Source organism: Phyllobates terribilis, unplaced genomic scaffold (assembly GCF_046119375.1).
Source record: "Phyllobates terribilis strain yellow unplaced genomic scaffold, ASM4611937v1 Scaffold_3646__1_contigs__length_73414, whole genome shotgun sequence".
In the NCBI taxonomy this organism is placed as follows: Eukaryota; Metazoa; Chordata; class Amphibia; order Anura; family Dendrobatidae; genus Phyllobates; species Phyllobates terribilis.
The window spans coordinates 20,881-46,345 of NW_027366399.1; the positions used below are offsets into that span (position 1 = coordinate 20,881).

The 25,465-nt window shown below is 39.0% G+C and overlaps 2 protein-coding genes across 2 annotated transcripts; both read left to right on the forward strand.

Moving 5' to 3' along the window:
- The first annotated feature begins 10,129 nt into the window (after positions 1-10,129).
- On the forward strand, positions 10,130-12,368 carry LOC141248369 (uncharacterized). The gene is made up of 5 exons (XM_073669348.1): positions 10,130-10,415; positions 11,282-11,406; positions 11,488-11,733; positions 11,810-12,065; positions 12,145-12,368. The coding sequence occupies exons 1-5, from the start codon at positions 10,130-10,132 to the stop codon at positions 12,366-12,368; spliced, it is 1,137 nt and encodes a 378-aa protein (XP_073525449.1).
- Positions 12,369-21,189: 8,821 nt separating this feature from the next.
- Positions 21,190-22,005, forward strand: LOC141248370 (uncharacterized). The gene has a single exon (XM_073669349.1). The coding sequence runs from the start codon at positions 21,190-21,192 to the stop codon at positions 22,003-22,005; it is 816 nt and encodes a 271-aa protein (XP_073525450.1).
- The last annotated feature ends 3,460 nt before the right edge of the window (positions 22,006-25,465 follow it).

Below are 25,465 nucleotides of genomic sequence, written 5' to 3' on the forward strand. Positions count from 1 at the left end.
TAAAGGGACTGTGGCCTTGTGTTTATGTTATCCAAAGGGAGGTAATCTTACTTTAACAGGTTACATTGATGCAGATTATATTGGGTATCTCGTTGATTGGAAAGGACTTTGGGATGGCGCAATTTTTAGGCCCTTGTTTGGTTTCATGGGGATCAAAGAAGAAGAATTCAATCGCCATTTCCACAGCGGAGGCTGAGTATATAGCCGTTATTGCTTGCTGCTCTCAGCTACACTGGCTCAAGCAATAATTAGTGGGTTTTGGTATCTCGCTCCGTGATGTGAGCCAATTATGATAGTTCAATTCATGAGATTTAGAACACATTCAAAGGAGTTATGAGTTGTATTAGCAGAGTTGTAATCACCCGAGTCAAAGATGAGCAGATCAAGTATTTAAGGGTTTTTACACACAGTGTAGAGTTAAGATGTTGATGGAGCTGTAGAGTGAAGGTTTTCCACACACTCCAAGTGGAAATGTAGCTACTAGGAGTAAAGTGTCGAAGGAGTCACGACCGCGCCCCCACGCCTTCTCCACCGCACCAATAGTCCAGTCCAGTTTTAGCCTTTTCCCACATGGTAGAGTATTCTGTTACAACGGCTAAGGAATATCTCACCGGCCTCAACGGCCGAGGCCCGTGCCTTATTCACTACGCCGCGCATCTCCACCAGATTGAAGAATCTTCGGTTCACCTTCAGAGTAGTATCTAATTAGTTATTTATGTTAGATTCGTTTCGTATTTCACCTAGTAAAATTAGGTCAAGTTGGGTCTCCTATATAGGAATCTCATCTCCTTACAAGCTAGGCTGGTTCGTTTTTAGATTGTTTTTACAATTTCTTATTTCATTCGTAGTTAGCATGAGGAGCTAAGCTCCAAGACGTTGTTTCTCATTCCTATGAAATTTATATTGAAGTTTTAGTTTATAAACATTCTTCTATTCATTGTTGATTCTTATTATGTTCATGTGTTTGATTCCATGATTATCATCTCATTTATTTGTATGATTAGATTAGATTGGCAACCTGGAAAATCATGATTACTGACATATTGTCACATTAGGAAAGTGTCTAGACTAGTTGCGGGCACAAGTTAAAGGAGGAAGCAATAAACATAACTAGGATTCATATATACCCCTATTTGCTCGTCTTAGTTTTTGAGATTTATAGACGCCGGTGTTCCTTAGCTCGTCTCAAGGACTAAGATTTATAGACACCTGGTGGCGGCTCATTCTAATTGCATGTCATAGGTATCAGACGTGTTCTACAAGGTTTTGATAAGGGAATGTAGAATGTGAATGTTTTATGTAGTTGACAGGGGAAAATAAGGATTAATATGAATAGGTGAAAAATAACACAATGATCTAAACTAAAATGGATATATAGATGGATTAGAAAAGAGGAACAACTACCCTAAAACATAAACATAAACAATTCAAACAAGTTTAAGATTGAGTTTTGCTACACCCAAAGTGAATAATACAATTTTCTCTATGGGATCGACCCTTACTTATCACAAACTTTTCTAACTGGTTGCTGGAAAAATAAATTGTAATCTTGACCGCAAGTAACGACCATGCACACCGTCACTTGGGACACTAGAGGTAAGGTGTGATAAAACAAGCGTGACCAATGTTTCTAAGAATCTAGCACATCATTCCAGAACAAAGCATATAGAAGCACATTGAGCTCACTCATTGTAGAACAGAAGAGCAAATCGTGGATATTTTCACTAAGGCACTTAATTGGCATCCTTTTCTCCACGTTAAGTTTCTATTGGGGATGATTCCTCTTGAATGAAGTTCTCCCTTCAGGCACTATAAGTTCCTCCTAATTATGACTAGAAATAGCTACTATTTACTATCTTGGGAACTTTAGGACTTACTCTATTCCGAACAAGCACTATTATATGTCTCTTGTAGGGCAGTGTACTATATTTTCAAAAGGGCCTACCAAGCATGTTTACTTGTTGCATATAGCATGAAAAAATGATCATCATTTCACATGCTCTTAAATTTTGAATTCATAAAACATATATGCGGATCGCTTGTAAGCCTATTACATACCCCCCCCCCCCCACTTGAGATGATCTATATCTAAAAATAGGCCCTTAACTTGACTGCTGTGTTACGCCCCCTAGACCCCCTAGCTGACACTGGGAGTATTCACAACGAGTGTCTAAAAGCCTACCCAAATATTTTAACGTGCATATACGTACTTTTCTTGAGTGAATTTTGTCTCGCCACTCCATTATTATATTTCGATTAAGTAAATATTAGAAAAGTTTTATAAGATTTCTTAAGTGCAGAGTGATTGAATTCTGGGTTGTATAAAAATATTATGCGTGAGGTGGCTAAGTGCTTTCCAAGACTACTTTTTGCATGGTTCCACATCTGCAAAAGCATCTACGTTTTTCAAGGAACCATAAAACAGAGAGCCGTTGCAGAATTTAATGTGATAAGTCTGCTTAATTTTTGAGGCAGTTGCTTGTAAGAGAATCGTTCATATAGCCGTTGTTTTTTGGTGACCGTTGATTTATGGCCATTGGAGAGTCCGAACAAGATGAAGCATGAATCCATATAAACCTTGATCTATCATCCATTATCTTTACCAATGTTACCTCTTACTTAATCCTGCTCTCTCTATTACTCCAAATTTCTCAATGATTTTCACTACCTTACTCATGGCATCCTCAAACAACAAAATTTACCTTGAGATGACTGAAGTGCAATATGCGCTCTTTTCAGAAGTTTCAAGAATCCTTCAAACTACAAAAAGCTACCACCTCAACAGCCACACCTCTCCATACTGTCACTTCACCACAAAATCTACCACACAAATAGCCCAAAACCCCTTCTCTTGAGAAAACCTCTCAAGAGCCATCCGTCAACAAAGGTGTCTCTAATAAGTCTGAGTAGGAGGTTCTAGGGTTCGAGGTCCCTAAGAAGGAAGTCTTTGCAAAGACTCCTAAGCCTCCCACCACCATAGACTTGACTGCTCAAGATGTTACTCCAGAGCGCAAGTCAAGTGATAAGAGGAAGGTGTGTCTGGATCCGGGAATCTAGACTTAGAAGGAAAGAGAAAGAGATCATGACTCATGCCTCGTCGAGCAAAGAGGAAGAACTTTTCCCTATTTAGTACGGCGACTCTCAATCGTTCGCCAAGAATAATCTGAAGAGGAAATAATACATCCTCGATACCGATTCCGATCTTGATGATGATGAAGAAGAAGAGGGTGATGAGGAGGAGTCTGAAGAAGAAGAGGAGGAGGAGAAGGTAGCATCTGGAGTGATGAAAAAAAAGGCGCTCATCACAAGACAAAAACAACCGATGAGACACTCTCCGAAGCATATGAAGGTTGCTTCCACCTCCAGCTATAATCCTCTTTTTTATTCAATCCGGAATCACAAAGCGCGATGTGCTAGAACCGCTAATAGTCCCTCCAGAAAACTGGCGAGCAATCAAGCATGACTTTGAGCTCGACGATGTCAAGAGGAGTTTCTACATAAACTTCACCATCGTTCCTCCAACGGATCCAGCTCATCCCTCCAACATGGTGATCTTGGCTTGGAACAAGAGGAACCACTACATCTCGCTCAAAGACTTTTACATCTGTTGTTGGATTGAGAACATGAACTGGGTACAACCAAGTGCTAAAAAGACTTGGCATAAAGGAGCTTAACAAATCAAGAGGTATCTTTTTGGTTCTTCTATGCCGAATAAAGATCTCAAGATAGACTGTCTCGACCCGAAGAAGAAGTGCTTCACTACTTCATAATTAGGAACATCTTGCCAAGACATGAGAATCATGACACTGTCAATATAGTTGATGGAGTATTAATGGACAAGGTCCTCAAAGGAGAGCCCATGGACACACCACAAGTGATGTTTACACACATGTACACTTTCATGGAATCTACTACTCATGATCTGCCTTATCCACACATCATCAAGTGACTCATGGAGAAGCTAGATATCTATACTCCAAAGAAGGAGAAAGTGTTTGACGATGAATTGACTACCCAGATGGTGAAGAATCTCGATGTATACTCTATAGCTGAAGAAGTTAAGCACTTGCCTTCTGTCCCAAGGCTGAGTTTGAAAGCTCATAAAGAACCAATGGATATGGGTCAAGCTATCTACAGATTCAAAGTAGCGGTGAAGTGCTTTGCAGAGCTAGCTACTAATCAGTTGTCTCAAGTAGTTACTAGGCTTGATGAGGTAATAGAGCTACTCAAAGTTCTAGCCTAGAAATGATCTCGCTGAAATCTTCAGTTGCTTTCTTTGTTTCTCTTTTTGCTTAATTAACTTATCATAGGGTCAGCTTATCAGCTTTTCTTTGTATGTGAGGATAAGTGATATAATATAAGTATGCATCTAGTTTTCACATTCGACTTGCTTGTTCTTACTTGTTTACTTGCTTACCTGGACCTTATTACTCTTCTTCCACATTCGTTTCTCTAGAAAGTAGCGTGATAGTTATCTCTTCTATAGTTCCCTTTATATGTACTTAGCGAGAATTTTTCAACGATGTCAAAAGGGAGTAAGAAAGTTCATATCTCTTTACTTAGATTGAGAAGGAGTGAGACCTATATTGGTATAAGAGGGGAATGATAACTAAAGCTTTCGGTTAAATGATTAAGCTGGAAATGAAGCCATTACTGAAAGTTCCATCTCTTCAGAACTTCACTATTATTTAGATGTATATGATGATATTCTTTACTCTATAGGTTTATCATCATTAAAAAGGAGAAAATTGTTAATTAAGAGAGATATCCCTTACTAGCTTTCTCAAGGTTTTGATAAAGACAAACTTATCTTTCTAACAATCTTTACGAGTTTAAGTGATACAGGTCATGCCAATAAAGATTGTAGTCTAGCCTAAAGAGCTAAAGTGTCGCTTAAAGGATTCGAGCAGCGTGATGGTCTCGTTGAAAGTCTCGTTCAAAACAAGTTGAAAGAATACTAGAGTAGAGACACAAGAAAGAAGAAAGTAGAAGCGTGTGGAAGATACATGAGAAGAGAATGTAGAAGCACGAGTAGTGCGACTGAAACTCAAGAATTCACTTTCCGCTTCAGATTAATAGCACGTGTTTATAAGGTGCAAGTTCCAACCAAAGCAAACAATAGTTGTTACACTTGATAACGCATCCCTTGTGATTAAAGTGCAAGTTGCAATCAATCAAGTATTAAGTTACCACGCGTCACCAAATCGTGCTACGATGAACAAGTTGATTGATCACTAAACTAATTCAAGAAATCAGTTCGTGCAAGCCAATCATATTGAAGCGAGTCGGTGAGGTGAACAACCGACTTTCTGGAAGTCGAGTTATAGACTAGCTTGTCTATAGATAGATGAGCAAGTTAAGGATTCGAGAGCTTTTCCTTCTCTCTCTCTCTCTCTGTATGCTTTATTTTGTGAGTGACCAGTGAATGTTACGTAGAGAAACTTTATATAGAGTTGTACTATCTAAGAGGTAGAATAATGAAACACTAGTTACACAGTGTATGTAAAAATCTCTATTGTAAGTTTGCTTCAAGTAATGACAATGATCTCGTGAATTTTAGCTTGGATCTCGTTGATAAAAAATTCTCACAATTGGAAAATCTTGTTCAACACTTTAAAACGTTAATCACGCCTAAAACTAAACCCCTGAAGAACTCTTTTCAACATAACTACTAAGAACACATTATATATTTAGGATTACTCGTGTATTTACATTTTAACTTTATAAAATTGTTGTGCATGCATCCACTCAAACGAACCAAGTTCATGTTTTTTCATTCGCACACACATATATATCCTGAAACAGATCTAAAACCATCTATATATAGTTAACAAGAATTTAAAATCCATTTAGATCTATATATATATAGCTAGATTATTTTTTATTTAAATAGGTTCGGAGCCTCTGTACGCGTTAATTAAAAAATAGATGTGCTACAACAAAATCAAACGGGGTGTATCCCTTCCCCTAATATCCTCGTCCAAAAAAAACAAGAACCTCGCTAGGAGGTAAGTCCAAACAAGTGACACCTAAAGGGAAAGCAAAAGAAAGACATGCCAACGCGTCAACGACAACGTTGGCTTCCCTAAAAACATGTCGGGACTCGCAAAATCAGTTCCTACTAAGATAACCTTGTGCCAATGATACATGGCTAGAAAGGGGGTGGAAACGGTCCACGAGTTTTTCCAAAACAAATTGACCATGGTCGAATCTGTTTTCAATAAAACCCTCTTGTACCCCTTAGATCAACCTAAACAAAGACTTGAACTGACGCCCCAAAGTTCCTGTCACGGGCACAGAGAAAACGCCGATGTTATGGACAAAGCCCCCAAGCCATCGTCCCTTGGGCTCCCGAATCTCAACACCCGCCGAAGCCCTTCCATTCCTTAGTGTCCCGACCGTGTTGAGATTGACCCACCCGTTCCTAGGCTTCTCCCACGTAATCATAATCTACTTGTGTCTCCTCTTGTAGATATCAATCCTGATTCTCCAAGAGTAGTGGTAGTCCGCACAAATCGTTAGGATGAACTCTGCCTTGTCCCCGTGGAACTCTTCTCCTCGAAATATTCTCTCGTTTTTCGATTTCCACATGTGCCAAATGGTAGTGACAAACACTCCGGCCCACCTATACTTCTCATTGCTATTATGAATCAAGTTAGTTGTAATCCAACAAGCATAGTTAGAGTGGCAGAAAGCATACCAATCCTTGAGAGGTAGCAATTTACTCAAATCCTGCGGCTCCTAGAGCAATCCCAAAATATATGCAAAGGGTCTCTGGGAAATCCACGCACACCAAACATCTATCGGTCCTAGAGACGTGCCTCCGAACCTCTCTGTGTTTGTCAAAACAATGCCCTTAAAGGACAACCAAACAAAATACAGAGCCCTCTCTTGACACTCAATAGATGACATATCCTTAAAGAATTGACTATCAAGGTTAAACTCCTCTACCACGGTGGTCAATATCCTATACGCACTAGCCACGGAAAACCTCCCATCATTCGTCCCTTTCCATGCGATTTTGTCTTTCTCACTGCTGGCCCCGGAGATAGCGCAAACAGCTAGTTGAAGAACCACCACCTCCGGGAGTAAGCTAGAGAATCTGTCCCAGCACCAGCCGGCTGTAGCGCACCAAAAATCAGCAACCATGTAGTGTAAATCAGCATAAGGAATAGCCCCAGGGGTGCAGTCAACCAGTGGGTGATCAAAGATCCACGTGTCCGTCCAATTAAGAACCAACTTCATACCCCTACGAATGGACTGCTACATGTTGGAAACTTTGCTCTTTTCCGGTTCCCGAAATGCGTATATACTTAGTAGGCAAGACCTCCGACCCAAGTTTGCCTCGGCTATGAGCAAAACTACACGTACGCTTGCCATTGAGGCGTGGTTAAATTCCCACATTTTTAACACCAAGGCCCCCAATTCATGTGGCTTTGCAATCTCATACCCGCTAGCCAAATGTACTTTCCTCGAACTCTCCGTTCTACCCCAAATAAATGCCCTCGTCTTTTGATCAATTCTATCACAAACACCCTTCAAGAGAGAAAGAGTGGCCATAGAATACACAGGAAGGGAATTTAAGACCGGCCGCACCAACATGACGTGACTCTCCTTGTGAGGCTAAGATGCTTGCTATGCCAACCCGATAACTGATAATTAATCTTATGTAGGAGAGGCTCAAACATAGAGGAACTCACTTGCTTATAAAGAAGAGGAATACCAGGTAAACACACAAGTCATCCGTAACCAACATACTACACTCTCGCATGAGATGCTCGCCCAACGTTGTCGCAAAATTAGGAGAACTTACAACATGTACTTGCTCATATCAACCCTTTGCCCTGACGACCGACAAAATCTATCAAGGCACCTTGGAATCTCTATAACTTGCTCCATGGAGGCCTCCCCCAAGAGGAGAATGTCATCAGCACTGAGAATATGATAAATCGGAGGGCCACCCCTCGAGGCTCTAATAGGTTTCCACTTCCCGGTGTCGATGGACTCGGCAATATTATGGCTCAATCTCTCCATGCACAAGACGAAGAGATATGGAGAATTTGAGTCCCCATGTCGGATGCCCCTAGACGGCTTGACAGACCTAGTCTTCTCCCTATTCCAAAGAACACTCAAGGACGAGGACGTCATACACCCATCAATTTATCTAATCCACTTCTACGGAAATCCTACAACAACTAAAGTGTCCACCACAAAGTTCCACCTAAGCCTATTGTAGGCCTTTTCAAGGTCGATCTTCATCATAATCCACCCTTTCTTCCCTGATTGTTCTTCATAGAGTGAATACATTCTTGAGAAAGCACAATATTATCGGTATTCAACCTACCCGGCAAGAAACTACCTTGTGTTGGGCCAATGAGCTTAGGCAATAGTCTTTGCAAACGGTTAGTTAACATTTTAGTGATAATTTTATATAACATATTGCAAAGACAATAGGGAAAAAGAGGGAAACCTTGTCGAGGTTGAATGAGCGAGATAAAAGTATCATTAAGAGCTTTGGGAGAGTAGAGCTAGAAAGGAAGCTCCTAACCGCTACAATTACCTACTTCCTGATAGAATCCCAACATCGGTTATAGAAGATTGGTTGGAACCATCGGGTCCTGACACCTTCAAGTCGTGCATTCTCTTAATAGCAATGGAGATCTCCTCATCTAAAAAACCAGCATTCAAAGAAGCCCAATCCTCCTTCTCAAGAACCGAAAACCGGTTGTGTGTAGCCAGAATAGGGAAAACCTCGTTGGGCTGGATTGTATAGAGGCCCTCAAAAAAACCCACCACGTGACTCTCAAGATCTCCAGCGTCATTGATCCACCCTCCCGAATTATCTCTAAGTGCCAAAACCCGGTTAGAGCGGCGCCGAAAGAGGGTTGACTTATGAAAGAATGAAGTATTCCTATCCCCCTCACGAAGCCAACTCTCTCTCGATTTTTGTCTCCAAAGTACCTCTTCTTGGAGAAGAATCATGGACATCTCTTCTTGGAGCTCACGATCCTTGGCTAAAAGGTCATCTGAAATCACCTTCATCTCCTCTTGGACATGCCCAATATCGCAAATCACCTTGTTCTTCCTAGTGCCAATGTGACCAAAGATGCGACGGTTCCACTCCTTGATAGCAAATTGGAGATCTTTCAAAGCAATTTTAGCCGGTTTGTTGGTATTCCAAGTCCGATGGATGAACAGAAGAAAGTCGGTTTGAGAAATCCAAGCCGCCTCAAATCGGAAAAGGCCTCTCCTAGAGGATCTAAGAAACATGTTCGTGCTCAAGGACAACAAGATCGGCGAGTGATCGGAAGCCAACCTAGAGAGATGAGTAACGGACGCGTTGGGCCAAGCAAGGAGGGCATCCATATTCATTAGAGCACTGTCAAGGCGTTTAGCAACAAAGTTCTCGGTATTCGTTCCTCTATTCCAAGTAAAAAGATTTCCGGGAAAAGCCCATATCGATCAGACCATGATTATCCACAAGGCTTTGGAAGGTATCGGAATCCACATGTAGTTCCCCAAACCACCGTTTCTTTCCTCCGTACTAAGGATGCAATTCAAGTCTCCCCCAAGAAAGGTCGGGTCCGAAGTCACGCTTAACTCCCTATCCCGTGTCTCTCCAATATAGCTGAAGTACATGTATACTTAAACGAATTTATCGTTGACCTAACTCGATCATTTCGATGGCCTAACTCTAGGTTTCTTGGGTTTTGTTTGTATTATGTACATGTACACACAACCCATAGATAACCCTAGTTCAAACTTGAAACCTACTCTCCCATGTGGCTATAATTTGCACAAACTTTTTCATAGCAATAGAAAGAGTAAGGTAAATGTAAAAGTTATGAGAATATGCAAATTACAATAAATAAAGACTCGTCCTAGGCAATAATTTATGGCAGAGAGAGATCGGTGAGGACGGCAAGACTCGTTCAACTCTGTATTCAATTTCCACAACAAATCCGCGTTAACAAATTAAATGCAAAAACCCTTACTCTAGTCTTTATAAACCTCACATGCAATTGCCTTTCTCTTCTCAATTCAATCCATTCATCTCCTCTCAGTGCACTATACCACACCCATTTATTCACCAATCCTTTCTTTTCCCCTTTTAAACGTAACCAAGTAAATGTCTTGTCATGGCCGAGATCTCCAGCAAACAACAACGAAACGGTGCCGTTGGAGCTCCGTTTTAGTGGTAGTATATAGTGTAGCATTGGCGTTGTTAGCAGGTGGCGTACATGGAGATCCAGACGCACCATGCTACTTCATTTTCGGGGATTCTCTGGTGGACAACGGAAACAACAACAACATCGCGTCCCTTGCACGTGCAAACTACCTTCCGTACGGGATCGACTTTCCCGGCGGCCCCACCGGACGCTTCTGCAACGGCAGAACCTCCGTCGATGTCATTAGTAAGACTACCTTGTCTTTACTTAATCCCCATGCATTGCTTTGCATTGTATTAATTGTGTTTAGGGTTAGATCTCTCAGGATTGATTGTATGGTAGCTAGTTTAGATGAGTAGTTGATGGAAGTAAATGAATTGAGCTGTCCGTTGTCTTTAAAGTTAGGGGAGTGTCAGTATATGAACATTTCTTGCATTAATGAGTTACTACTTGTGAAGTTCAATTTCTGTTGCTTCTGGCTCTGAAGCCACTAAAATACATGATAGAGTAGATATCTAGCATGCACTTTTTGAACTTCAAAATAAATGCTAGTAGGGAATGCTAGCTAGCTAACCTGTATGACACTATCGATCCCTGTAATTAGACATGTACATTCATAAATGAATTTTCCTTAGTATCGAGTACTCTATTAGGAATTCAATAAATGCCGTTATATATCTATAGATAGTGGAGATATTTACAACTTCTGAAATGCCTATTGGTCAAATGACTCACTTTGGGTGACTAACTAAAATTAGCACAATATAATAGTTCGGCGTTAGCTGCATGAGAAAAATGGACATACGAAACTTTTGTTTAAAAATAATACCAAAATACAAACATTAAGACCAATTTATATTAGATTGTTGTGTTTGTTGCTGCTAAAACAAAGATGCTACGGAGGAGTGAGGATGAAGAGGGAAAAAAAAGAAGCCTAAATTCGAAAGACAACCGAAGCCAAAGATACCTTATCTTTATCATCCATTTCAGGCCCATATTGCATTAAACTCCTGTATTATTTTGGCAACGAACCAATCAGTGCATATATTAACACCATCACCATCTCTTAAAAAATAAATATTAACACCATCGCCGTGTCTGGGTTTATACAGCGGAGCTCCTGGGTTTTGACGATTACATACCACCCTACGCTACGGCCAGTGGGCAGGACATTCTCCGGGGCGTCAACTATGCCTCTGCCGCCGCCGGAATCCGTGAAGAAACCGGCCAGCAATTGGTACCGGCCTACTTAATCACTCATCTCCATATTGAAGTATACTTATCTAAATACTAATATATTTGAATGGAATGCGCGCAGGGTGGTAGAATCAGCTTTAGCGGTCAAGTAAGCAACTACAAGAACACGGTGTCGCAGGTGGTGGACATACTCGGGGACGAAGACTCCGCCGCCAATTACCTAAGCAAGTGTATCTACTCGGTGGGGCTCGGCAGCAACGACTACCTCAACAACTACTTCATGCCTCTATACTACTCCACCAGCAACCGCTACACCGTTGACCAGTACGCCGACGTCCTCATCCAAGACTACAGTCAACAAATAAGGGTATCGATCGATCGATCCATCTCTCTAGAGTCAAACTGTGATCAACGACTGATTGTTTATGAACTGAAATGTGCAGAACCTGTATAGTTACGGTGCAAGGAAGGTGGCACTAATTGGGCTGGGCCAGATTGGGTGCAGCCCAAACGAGCTGGCCCAACGCAGCCCAGACGGGAAGACTTGTGACCAGAGGATCAACTCCGCCAACCAGATCTTCAATGGCAGGCTCAAATCTTTGGTCGACGAGCTCAACAACGACCTTCCTGACGGTCGCTTCATCTACATCAACAGCTACAACATGTTTTCGGACATTGCAAACAACGCTGCAAAATATGGTACCTACATTCTCATAAGCTAGTTTTCTTTAATCGATCATATTTATTGAGTGCCCTAAATGGAGAATGGGTATTGCAGGGTTTACGGTGACGAACGCAGGCTGCTGTGGAGTAGGGAGGAACAACGGGCAGATAACTTGCCTGCCGTACCAAACGCCATGCCAGAACAGAGACGAGTATATATTTTGGGATGCATTCCATCCGAGTGAAGCTGCGAATATAATCATAGGAAGAAGGTCTTACAAGGCAGAGTCACCCGCCGATGCTTATCCCATTGATATTCAGCGCTTGGCCCAGATCTAATCTGATCTCATCAACCAATGGTTTTGATATATAAATTGAATGATAATAATTTTAGTACAAAAAACCCCAAAAAAAAACTTGTGTTACTCTCATATAAAACGAGTTTTTATTTTTCATTTTGCTGATTTTTTGTTGGTCTCCTCCATATGTATGAGAAATGGTGTACTAATTAATATTACTTCTTATTTCATTTCTTTCATGTTTTGTTCTTTGTTGTTCGAGTTAGAGGCACTTCCATCATAATTTTGTGGATATATATAAATGTTGCAATTGATTGTAAGGTTACATACGTGAGTTATACAATATTTTCTATGAGCTAGTAAACAATTTGGAAGCTGAGTATTATGTTACCACTGAGTGATACAACCAAGCTTGAAGATGATGGCATCAAACTCTGGGCAATGCAATAGTTTAGATAAGAACGTTTGTTAGCTGACCACCCGTGAGGACATGAGAGACTCATAAAGTACCTTGCTGAACATGATGACAGGCGAAATGATAGGCAATAGTAACGTGCTTCATGCCAGAGTGGAAGACCGGATTCGGGCTCAAGAATGTCGCCGCAATGTTGTCACAACTATAAAGGATTGGATGCAGGACTTGGAGCTTGAGTTTACTGAATAAGGAGAGAACCCATAGGGCAGTGTTGGCGAGGTCCCGGTATTCGGCTTCGATGGAGGAGCGAGCCACTACCTTTTGCTTCTTTGACCTCCATGATATGGGTGTATATCCAAGGTAGAGTATTGATATCCACAGTTGTGCCGTGTCTATAGGCGAGATTTTAGCAGTATTTTGGTATGATTTTAGATTACATTGGAGCACATTCAGAGCTTTCGAGCTATATCATTGAAGTGTGAATTATGAACAAAGACTTTAAAGACCATTTTATGAAGACAAGAAGACCCAAGAAAAGAAGATCGAAGAAGCCGAAGAGAACAGAACCGCAATCGCTGTCCATTAGGAGGCGATCACTGCTCTTTTCAAGACCAAGAGAACCGAAGTGGATTTAAGGCAGCGATCGCCGTCTGCGTCGGATTCAAAGCCGAGAATATTCCAAACTTTTTTTATGTTTATATTTGTTGTATTGGTTTCTGTTATTTCCGATTTTATGTTTTATTTTATATTATTTTAGATTTTAGGTTAAGCTATAGCGGAGTTAAGGCTTTTCTTATTCACATTAATCGTATTATCCTCCCTCCATACCAAGACTTAGTTTTAGTGAAAAACGTGATGAACTAAGCTTCCATTGCTTAGTGAGACTAGTTGAAGTTTTCAATTTAATTTCGTTGTCACTTATTCGCTTCCTTACCTATTGAACCACTTGTTATCTATTCTCTTGTGCTTAATTGAATATGATTGGTTAATTGATTCGATTTCTAGGTTGATCATCTAGTTATTATCTCTATTGTCTCCGTTGCTAGGTTTAGATTGTTACTCGTTGAGCATATCTATTCCTTGATGTCATCTACATCGTACTAGTATCTGGTTGTGCTAAACAACTTGTAAGGAGAACCGATTTCGGAATTAACATACTATCTTGTTTTTTTTACTTCACATCCTATCATATTCACATGCTTAATACCACTATTGAATTCAATAATAGATGTTTTTGTGGTTATTCAAGTAGTTAATTCTTATAGTATATGGTTGTGTAAATTTTATTTAGAAGGTATTGAATGAATTTCTATGATCACTTTATCATCTGAAGATGGATATATGTCTTGCTAAATGACTTTTCCAAGAATAGTACAAAGGCTTACTATTTGCATGCTAGTGTCAGGAACAAACAAACCATAAACCTCGATATGGTTACAAGTTAACATAAGTGAATATACAGGATAAATCTCTTATTTCTATGCCTTGTATTACATGTAATAAGTCCAAACTGTAGAGGCTCTCTTTTCCATCTAGTTTTATCCCTAGAGCATAATGTTTTGAAATGTTACTTATAGATTATTGGGGTCCTTTCAAACATATTACTTATAATGTATTCAACTATATTTTGAATATTATAGATGACTTTTCTTGTATTATGTGGATATATCTTTTTCCTAATAAATCTAGTTGTTCCACTGCACTGGAACACTTCATACTGATGATGAAAATCAATTTACTTGTACTGTGAAGATGGTTCAGTGTTAATGCTTTTGAACTTGGTGTGGTAGCTCTTATGCTACTGATTGTTATGTGCCCAAAGGTATAATGCATCAGAATTCTTGTACTTACACACCACAACAAAATGCAATGGCAGAGCGCAAACATAAATATTTTCTAGAACTGGCAATGGATTTAATGGTTGATTCTTGATTACCTATAGCTTATATGGTTGATTCAATTTTAACAACATACTTAATTAACAGATTTCCAACTAAAAGTTCTCACTGTTTTGTGAACTTTTACGTGTCTATTGGTTGTTTTTCGCATCAAAGGTATGAAAGCTCATAATCGTACCTATATAATACCATCGACGACCCTACAGATACCTCATGGAATTTCTACTTCAAAAGTAAAGGCTTGCGTGTTAATAAAATCATTGAATGGTTTAAGGCAAGCTTCCTATCAACAACATCCAAATTGTCTTATTCACTCTTGTCTTAAGGAATTAGTCAATTTCCAAATGACTACTCCTTGTTCCATAAGAAATCAGGTTCTCATGACAATATTGGTAGTGTATGTAGATGATAATCTCGTATCAGGGAATGATTAGTTTCCAATTGATCAAATTAAAGCTCATCTGGATAATCAGTTGAAGATAAAAGATCTTGGAACTTTGGGTAATTTCATAGGAATTGAATTCCTGCATTCAAGTAATGGCATCATAGTACCAGAATGAAATTTATAACAAAGATTCTGAAGGACTTTGACACTAAAGGTAATGCACCAATAAGTACCCCTTTGGATCCAACTGTAAAGATGGATTCAACATTAATAAGAGTTTCTTCCAGAAGCTACATCATCTAGAAAATTGGGTGGTAAACTGAATTTCATAAGAAATTGAAGACTTAATGTTTCCTATGTTGTACAACATCTGAGTCAGTACGTGCATAGTTCAACCATAGTACATTTCCAAGGATATCTACAGACTCTGAGATGTCTCAAAGGAACAATCAATTATGGCCTATTACTTTCTGCAAACCCAGACATCACTCTCCAAGAATATTGCGATTCAAATTGGAAAGCATGTCCCTGCACTTGACACTCAGTAAGTGGATACATAATCATGCAAGAAGGTTCATCCATCTCATGGAAATCAACGAAGCAATTGGCTATTTCACTATCATTAGCTGAAGCAGAATACCGTTCTCTCATATGTGTGACTACAGAGCTTTAATGGCTATACACGCCTTCTTCATGAATTAGAAGTTACTTGTCCTCACCGTGTGCCTATTAAATGTGATTGTTTGCTAGCAATTCAAATAGCAAGGAACCATGTACATCATGACCGCACGGAATACATAGACATTGACTGTTATTATGTTCGTATACAACTGATCCAAGGTCTTATAGCTCTCACACATGTTATTAGATGATAATCAAAAGATTATACTAAATGATAGAGATTACACCAATATATATACATGAAATGATGAAAATAGGGAGTTACAGTTGACTGTTCAATATCCCAAATTAACTCTAAGAGAAAAGGATGAGTTAATAATATCCTTAAATAATTCTAACAGCTTTGACTAAGAGATAAGGATTGAATTTCAAAGGTTATTCACTAATACCACCCTGCAAGTTAAACGACTCATATAGCAGTTGTTACTTGGAGATGAGATTTGTTGATGACGGAGTTGAACCGGGCCTGGGTTTAATGGAGTCGGGGTGATCCGATCCAAAGTTTGTCAGAAGTCGGACGACGCTGAACTTGAGGTTGTTGAAGTCGGAGGACGACGATCTTGAGTTTTGTTGAAGTCGAAGGACGCCGATCTTGAGTTTTGTTGAAGTCGAACGACATTGATCTTGAGTTTTGTTGAAGTCGGACGACGCCAATCTTGATTTGTTGAAGTGGGACGACGCTGATCTTTGAAGTGGGACGACGCTGATCTTGGGGTGTTGTGGAAGCCAAACAACGTTGGTCTTGGTTATGTTAGAGACGGGGCAGGCCGTTCTTAGTTTTGTTGGAGTTGGCTTGAGGTTTTTGCTTGATTGGAGTGAACCAATCTTGAGTTTGGAAATGAATTGATCTTGATTTTGGTTGGTACAGTCGTACGAAGACGATCTGAGGTTTGTTGTTGTATTCGAACAACGTTGATCTTGATTTGATAGCGGAAGCATCGTCATTGGAAGTTGATGAGAGTGTTTTTATGCTTTTGGTTTTGAATTGTAGAATGGTTATGTGTTTATCACCTTGGTGAAGTGAACGATGATAAAAGGTTGGGTTTCTCGGCTGATTTGTGGCTTGTGGGGGTAGTTTCAACCATCGGAGGTAGAGAAAAAAAAGAATATGATCTTTAGGCTCTAATACCATATTAGATGATAATCAAAAGATTATACTAGATGATAGAGATTACACCACTATATATACATGAAAATAGGGAGTTATAGTTGACGGTTCAATATCCCAAATTAACTCTAAGAAATAAGGATGAGTTATTAATATCCTTAAATAACTCTAACAGCTTTAACTAAGGCTGCGTCCGGTATGATTGAAATTGAAGTTAGTTGAAGTTGAAATAGGGAGTTGAAGCAGTTGAAAAGAGTTGGGTAAAAATAAATAGTTGAAGTAATAAGAGTTTAAACTAGATGATTGAAGCAGTTGAAACACAAAAACGCGTTCGTAACCATTTGATTGAAAACAGTTGAAATAACTTTTCACTTTCCAAAATTATCCCTATACTTCTAAGTTATTACTATTTTTCACCATAGAACTGATTTTTAGGGTTTAATTCTCTTCAAGTGTGTGCGTTCGTTCCTGAGTTGATGCTGCGTTCGTGAGTTCCTGAGATCGTCGATTGCTCCTCGTCGTCTGTGTCCTTCAGTTATTGCCATATTTCTCCTTCCTTCTTCACTGTCGATTGCTCCTCGTCGTCTAGGTTTGGTCCTCATTCTCTGGCTCCGTTTTGTTCAATTTCTTGTTCGATTTCTCAGTACTTCGTCGATTGATGTTTCGAATTGATGCCTTCGTTGTTCGATTTCTTCCTCTATTTCTGCTGTCGATTTCTTGTTCGATTTCAAAGTACTTCGTCGATTTTCTGGCTCCTTTGTGTTCGATTTCTTGTTCGATTTCAAAGTACTTCGTCGATTCATGATTCGAAATGATGCCTTCGAATTGATGCCTTCCTCAGTAGTTTGTTGATCGATTTTTTCCTGTAACCATAGTGGATATCAGTTGATGCCTTCCTCTGCTGTTCCTTTCGATTTTTTCCTGTAACCATAGTGGATATCAGTTGATGCCTTCCTCTGCTGTTCCTTTCAATTTCTCTGCTGTTCTTGTGTGTGGTTGTACAGAATAGTGGGTACCAGAAATTCTTGTGTGTGGTTGTAGTGGATACCAGAAATTCTTCCTGTAACCATAGTGCCTTCCTCTGCTGTGCCTTCGAATTGATGCATTCCTCTGCTGTTCCTTCAAATTCTGAATTGTACAGATTTTCGTTGTAATGTTCCTTCAAATTTGTACAGTATGTTCAATTTGTACAAAATTGAACATACTGTTGCCCAGTAATGTTCCTTCAAATGGCATGGATATCAATTTGTACATACTGTTGCCCAGTAATGTTCCTTCAAATTTGTACAGTAATGTTCCTTCAAATGGCATGGATATCAATTTCTACAGAATTGAACAAATTTTTGTTGAACATGGATATCAATTTGTATAGTATGTTCAATTGTACAGAATTTCTGCTGTCATATAGCTATGTTCAGAACTTGTTACTACGAATTTCTGCTGTCATATTTCTGCTGTCATATAGTTGTACAGAATTTTGTTGTTACTACGATTATTGTTGCTGTCATATTGTTGTTTTGTTGTTGCTGTCATATTTTTGCTGTTTAGTTGTAGCATGTTGTTCAATAGTATGTTCAATTGTTTGACTGACTTTTGTTATGTTTGACTGACTTCTGTTATGAAACTGTTTAGCTACTGATTTATTCTAATAGGTTAGCTACTTGTTTTTCTCATTATGTTTATTGAGATAGAATTGATATGGGGGGTAATGGAAAGAAGTCTCAAGGTTCTCAAGGAAAGGAAAACGATAAGGATGTTTTTAGGTGGAGCGATAGGCATACGGCTGTGTTTTTGAGAGTATTAGCAGACACGCAGAAGAGGAATAGTTTTGCTACGACAGTGTTGTGGAATGTTGTTGCTCGTTCTTTTCATGAGCAGACTGGTATAGAAATTACTCATGAAAAATTGAAGAACAAACATAACCACCTTAAGGCATTATGGTCAGCATGGTACAATTTGAGGTTCCATATAACTGGTGTTGGGTGGGATGAGGACAACTTCAAGGTCACAGCTACAGAAGAGTGGTGGGAAAGGAATAAAAAGGTACAAACTTGCATAAACTCGTACATGTTTTTGTAAACTAGTACTAAATTTCTTATTCTAAAAAATGTAGGAGAAATATCACCAGTTCAAGAAGAACCCGCCATCGAAGGAGATGAGCGACTTATGGGATGAGTGTTTTGTTAGTAGTACGGCAACTGGGAAATATGCGGTTGCTCCTTCTGGCGACAACATGGATATTCCTACTGACGAAGCGAGGACAGAAGTTGAGAGCAACGTCGGGAATGAAAGTGACTTCGATCTTGGGGGGGAGGATGACGATAGAACTACACCCCTGGACAGCACTGAAGAGCCTCCCGCTCCTGATGATAGAACTACACCCCTGTACGCTTGTATGCAATGCAATGTTCAGCAAATGTACATGTTCAGCATCTGCATCTCATTTTGATATCTTTCAACAAATCAGTTCTGTAAGCTTGTATGCAATGCAATGTTCAGCAAATGAAGCAAATCAGTTCTGTAAGCTTGAACCGAAATTAAAGAAGATGAATAAGAAACAAATTAGAACCAAATTAGGGTTTACCTGGGTTTACCTGGGCGTTGAACTAGGACAAATCGAGGGTTTACCTGGGCGATGAACTAGGACAAATCGAGGGAGCGGCTGTTCCTGGACGAAGAAGACGAAGAAGAACCGAAATTAGGGTTCCAATGGACGAAGAAGGACGAAGAACGAAGAACGAAGAACGAAGCTCAGAAGGACGAAAAACAAACAAGGACGATGAACGAAGCTCAGAAGGACGAAGAAGGAAGAACGAAGCTCAGAAGGACGAAGAACAAACAAGGACGATGAACGAAGCTCAGAAGGACGAAGACGAACTGGGGGGACGAAGAACAGACAAGGACGAAGAACAAGCTCAGAAGGATGAAGAAATAAGGACGATCGACGAAGAACAACCTCTCAGAGAAGGATGAAGAAATAAGGACGATCGATGAAATTTGAGGGGCAACTTGGACCTCCTGCGTTCAATCAAACTAGTTGAAACACCTTCAACCATGTATCCTTGGTTGATCAAAATTGATTGAAACAACTTAACTTCAATCAACTTCAATCACCTTCAATCACCATGTATCCCGAACGCGATTTCATCAACTAGTTGAAGCAACTTCAATCAAGGTGATTGAAGAACTCACTTAAATGAGTACTTCAATCACTTAAATAGGCATACCGAACGCAGCCTAAGAGATGAAGATTGAATTTCAAAAACTATTCACTAATACATATTACTACACAACGTCAAAATGTAAATGTCTTCACAAAACCACTCAATTACCTTGACAAATTGTCGTCGACAGAATCACCCCCAATTTGAGAGGTGTAGAAATAGAGTTACTTCTTTGTTATATGGGTATTTTGGTCTTCCTCTACAAAACAGAAGTCTTTTATATAAGACTTCTAACGAACCCAATCAAGCTTTCATCTTCATTCTTCATCTTAATTTCTCCAATGTCCATTCATCAATCTAACAACCAGCTAATGTTTACAATGTATAACGATGATGAAGGGTCCGTTCATCTATGCACATTATGATGTCATTTTTTTCCAATGAGGACATTATTTGAAATAATGTTGTTCGGAGAAAACAAATTATAAGTATATTATAATGTGATTTTATTTGACACATTTCCGAAAGTAACAAAACCCCTTTTAAAAATAAGTCCAGCATAAATGATAATGGTGCATAGGTGAACGGACCCGAAATCTGAAATAAATCCGATGAACTCAATATGTTGTTAATTATTCTTTTTAAAAATAATAGTTGTTGGTTCAATTCCGATTCAAATCCAGCCTCGTTGAGTAAATCCAACTAAGACAAAATCTCATTATGACCCTGCCCAATCAACTGAAATTTTAACCATCCGAATATGATTTGATTTGAACATTACCACCATAAACTTGAATCTTTCACGTTTGACCTAGTTGGCATGTCTATTTTTTGTGTTAAAAATACAAAGTAGCAAAAAACAATAATCGTTCTTAGCTAAATTAATGAATATAATTTTTATTAAATCCTCATGACTAGATCATCCTAGTGGATTAAACCACTGATGAGGGATAAAACGTTGAAGCTTTCGGAATGATGTCAATGTGTATAATTTACAAAAACGGATCACAGACGACAATTTCAAAAATAGAATTGGCGTATAGTGTGATAGGGTCAAAGCACAATTTATATATTTTTGTATATGTTACAATGAGAAGAATACTAGTATATATATAGTAGCATCCTTTGATTTCTATTTGCAACCGCACCTGGAAATTAAACTTAAAACCACAAGAAAGCAAGATCAGCTTCAACCTCATCTAGTGCGAGCATGTCGAAAGCTTTAGTAATGGCTGCCTTCCTTGCTGTCTTAAGTGTCGGTGTACATGGGCAGCCACCCACAGAACCATCTTACACGCTCGCAATCTGCGAAAGCGAATTCGGCAACTATACAACCGAAGAGTACGCAACCAATCTTGTAACCGTACTCAAAGGTCTCATCGATGAAGCCAATTCAACCACGATGTTCTTCAGCACCAGCGCAGGTACAGGTCCGGACAAAGTGTTCGGACAGTACTATTGCCGCGGGGACATACCCTCCAGCCTCTGCTCAGAATGCGTGGGGCAGGCTGCGGTGGCAGCCTTGATAGAGTGCCCCAAAGCAAAGGCGGTCGCTGTCTTCTTCCAGGAGTGCACTCTGCACTACCAGAACCAGACGCTGGCGGGGGTTGAGTCCATAACCCCGAGAGCTGCTCTATTCACTACATCCAATGTCACCGATCCAACAGGCTTCACCGCGGTGGCCAACAGTACCATGACTGATCTGGTGATGGAGGCGGCGAGTGAAGCAGGCAAGTTCGCCACGGGGGAAGCGGTGGTGTCCGCTACTGAGACGGTTTACTGCCTGGTGCAGTGCAGCCCTGATTTGAACGCAACTCAGTGCGAGTCGTGCCTGAAGTTGGCCGGGCTGCTCACAAGCACTTGTTGTGGCAACTGGCCGTCTGCGTTGTACGTCTTCATGCCCAGTTGCCAGATGATGTACAACACTCTTGGCGTATTCTATTATACTCCTAACGCAACATCTGCATCGTCTACATCAACTCCGCCTAAGTCTCTCAGTTCCGTGCGTATCACGCGCCTGCCCTAGCTGCAGAGCAGAACGTACGTGCACAACGGGTCGATGGACTTTCGGGTTGGTGTGTGGGCTATGTACGTGCACAGGGCAGATGTTTGACACTGGACGAATGCACGCCTCTTAACTATATATGTATAATAATTATGTGTGGAATGTGTTTACAATTATTTTGAACTCCTCCTATTCCAATTTGTTCTTCTCACTTAAAAATATAAATACTATTTATAATTTAAGATGGTTTCCTCAATTCCATTTAATGTATAAATAGGAATATAATCGAATGAGATCACTAGGGATTCATTAATTGTAGTCACCGGCAAGAGCAGAAAATATTTTTGTAGTACTTTAAAGGAAATAATTATAATATTATTAGGTAGACCATAAATAAGTATAAATTGTTCACTATGAAAGTCAATATGACTTAAAAATAAACAAATCGATCAAATCATCTTTATTTGATCATTGGATCCAATTTAACATACATAAATATCCAATAATGAAATTTTGCCAAACTAATTGTAAAAAAAGTACTCTTTCCGTTTATTTATAATTGTCCATTTAGACTCTTGTTCTTGTTAATCTCAAATTGTCCATATACATATTTTGGTTAAAGTTTTCCACGATTACTTACTTTACTGCTTTTATTTTTTCATTTTTCTACTCCTTTGCATGCATGCATTTTATAGGAGGGTAATCTAGTCAAAAAATCTCCCCCTTAATTTATGTAAACTTTTCTAAATTGACAATTATAAATTAATGGAGGGAGTATATAATAATAATAATAAAAAAAAGAATTGTTCTATGCATGGAACCCGGTGGGGGCTCCCCCACTGTGTCCCATGTACGTCCAACCTTGTAGGAGATCCTGTATTATTCGTCTCAGTATGTGCTACAACAATATCTAAAATTTATATTTTTTGTTAACATATAATAAGAGAAAAATATGTCACATTCAAATAGGAAGAACATTTTGAGACCGAGGGATTACGCGTCTTGAGCCCATTTTATGCTTTATGTTGTATTGTAGTTACGGTTTTTGTAACCTATGTCATTAAATTTTATTAAATTTACAAACTAAATCTTAAAACAAAAATAATAAATCACTCATGAAAAAGAAAGGAGAAGTTTCATGTGAGAAATTTTATTTTGCATGAGAAAGAAGAAAGAATCATAGCCTTTGAATTTTCTTAAATGAAGGTGGTTTGAAACCTCATGGTGTACATGGGTTGAATAAGTCAACAATAGGGGATCAAGGAGTATGTTCATGGGGATTCAACATAGACCAGGATGATGATAAAAGTTAATTTCATTGGGACGGGGATAGATGTCTCTACACCATTTCACTCCCCTTGCCCGCTCCCGATGTGTAAACCAGTGAGGAAATTCCCGTAAAATTTTAGAATAAGGATTCGGTGTGAAGTGTCTTTATGGTGTGGAGTGCGAAGTTTCTCTGGTACACATATAACACGCTAATGTTCACATATAACACGCAATCGTTCAGCTTTAATAGAAAAAAAAAATCACCTAGAAAACGTTAAAAAAACAAAAAAAGGTTCACCATTAATTACAAAGATGTCACCGCGTGGATTTATTAAAAAAACCATCTTTTAATCTCAGTCCTCTATTTCTCTAATCTAATGACTCAACATTCTTCAAAATTCACACCATAAGGGCACTTCACACAGGCACCCACATCACAATTTAATATTTTTATGTTATTATATATATATATATGGAGTTAGGCTCATATGAATACAACCTCATGTATTAGTACTCTTATCCGTCCAACTGCCTCCATCCGGATGCCCTCCCACACGCGCTTAGATTCAATTGATTTTTTAGAGGTGAGTTCCGGTGTGAAATGTCCTTATGGTGTGAAATGTGAAGAATGTTGAGCCATTAGATTAGAAAATGGAGGGCTGAGATTAAAAGATGGTTTTTTAATGAATCCACGCGGTGACATTTTTGTAATTAATGGTGATTTTTTTAAACATTTTCTGGGTGATTTTTTTATCCCCTTATAACTGAACGATTGCATGCTATATGTGAATATTAGTGTGTTATATGTGTAGCCGAAAAAATTCACACTTCACACTATAAGGATAGTTTACACCGGATCCTTATTCTGATTTTTTATGTTGGTGGGCATAATGGTCATTTTACCATTCTTTCTCCAGCAACAACCTTCTTCCTTCCCCTTTCGGTGATTCTTGCGATTTTTCTTCCTACGATCGTTGAGTTTGTGCATCTCGCCATTGTTGCTGTTTCTCGTCCTTTTTTCATGTCTAGTTTCATGCTTTGATTTCGCATTCTTCCGGATGTTCATGTTTAATGGCATCAGGTACCAATTCTTCTTTGAAGATCCCTAATTTTCTAGGATTTTGATAAGCGGCACATATCTTCGTCAATTTTTTTTATTTGATTGTTCCTCCTAGTTGATTTCATGTTGTTCTTCGAATCTCTGTTTACCTAGTTTCTAATTTTTAAATTAAGCTACATTTGTATTCTTCAAATTTTATCCCCTTTGAGCAGCTATGTAGTCTTGTTAATCCAGGGTTCGTAGCCTTGTTTCCGAGACTTGGAGTATAGTTAATCTAGTTTTGGAAACTTGTTTTATTCCCTTTTGAGCAACTTTAGAGTCTATGCTATCCAGCGTTTAGACTTTGTTTCAAATATGTAATTGACTAATTTCTATTGTTTTTATTGCTACTGTATGTACTGTCTTGTTTCAGAAATTTGGAGTCTGGTTAATCCAGTTTAGTCAATTCCTGATATCTAGCAGATTTGAAGCACAAAAATAATCAGAAGTTTGAGAATTTGTAGACCACAAAGTCCCTTCCATCCAATTTGTTCAATTCTATCTCAGTATGAATGGTTAAAATTTCAAGTTTGGTGAGGTAGATCTGAATTGAACTTGCTGGTATGAACATTGAATGAGATGAATCAACTGACAAATGACTAATAATATTGAAGTCTGATCATTGTAAATGTAAAATCAAATGAAACTTCTACTGAATTTATAAATTGATGTAATGCTCAGTGTTATTTCAATGAAACAAGGAGGTTCATGATTATTGTATATGATGCTCATGATTGGTAACTAAGAGGTTCATGTGTTCCCAAATCTTTTTGTCAATCTGGATTGTTGATCCCCGATTTTTTATGTTTAGCAGATGGTGCAGGTTCGAGTGAGAATAAATCTTATTCTTCTCAGTTTTACAGTGCATATGGATTTGATAAATTGGATTGTGATAATAGTCAAGCAAATGAATCATTTAATCTGTCTCAAAGCAGCACAATTTATCGTACTCATGTCGCTTATGTCACTTTGAAGCCTTTTCATGGTATTGAATTAAAGACAATTGAAGAAGCGCTCAATTTCTATGACTTCTACGCATGTTCTTCCAGTTATGTTATGCGTCGTATTTCTTGGTATAAGAATGTCAAATTATTACCCTAGGAGGGTTATTAG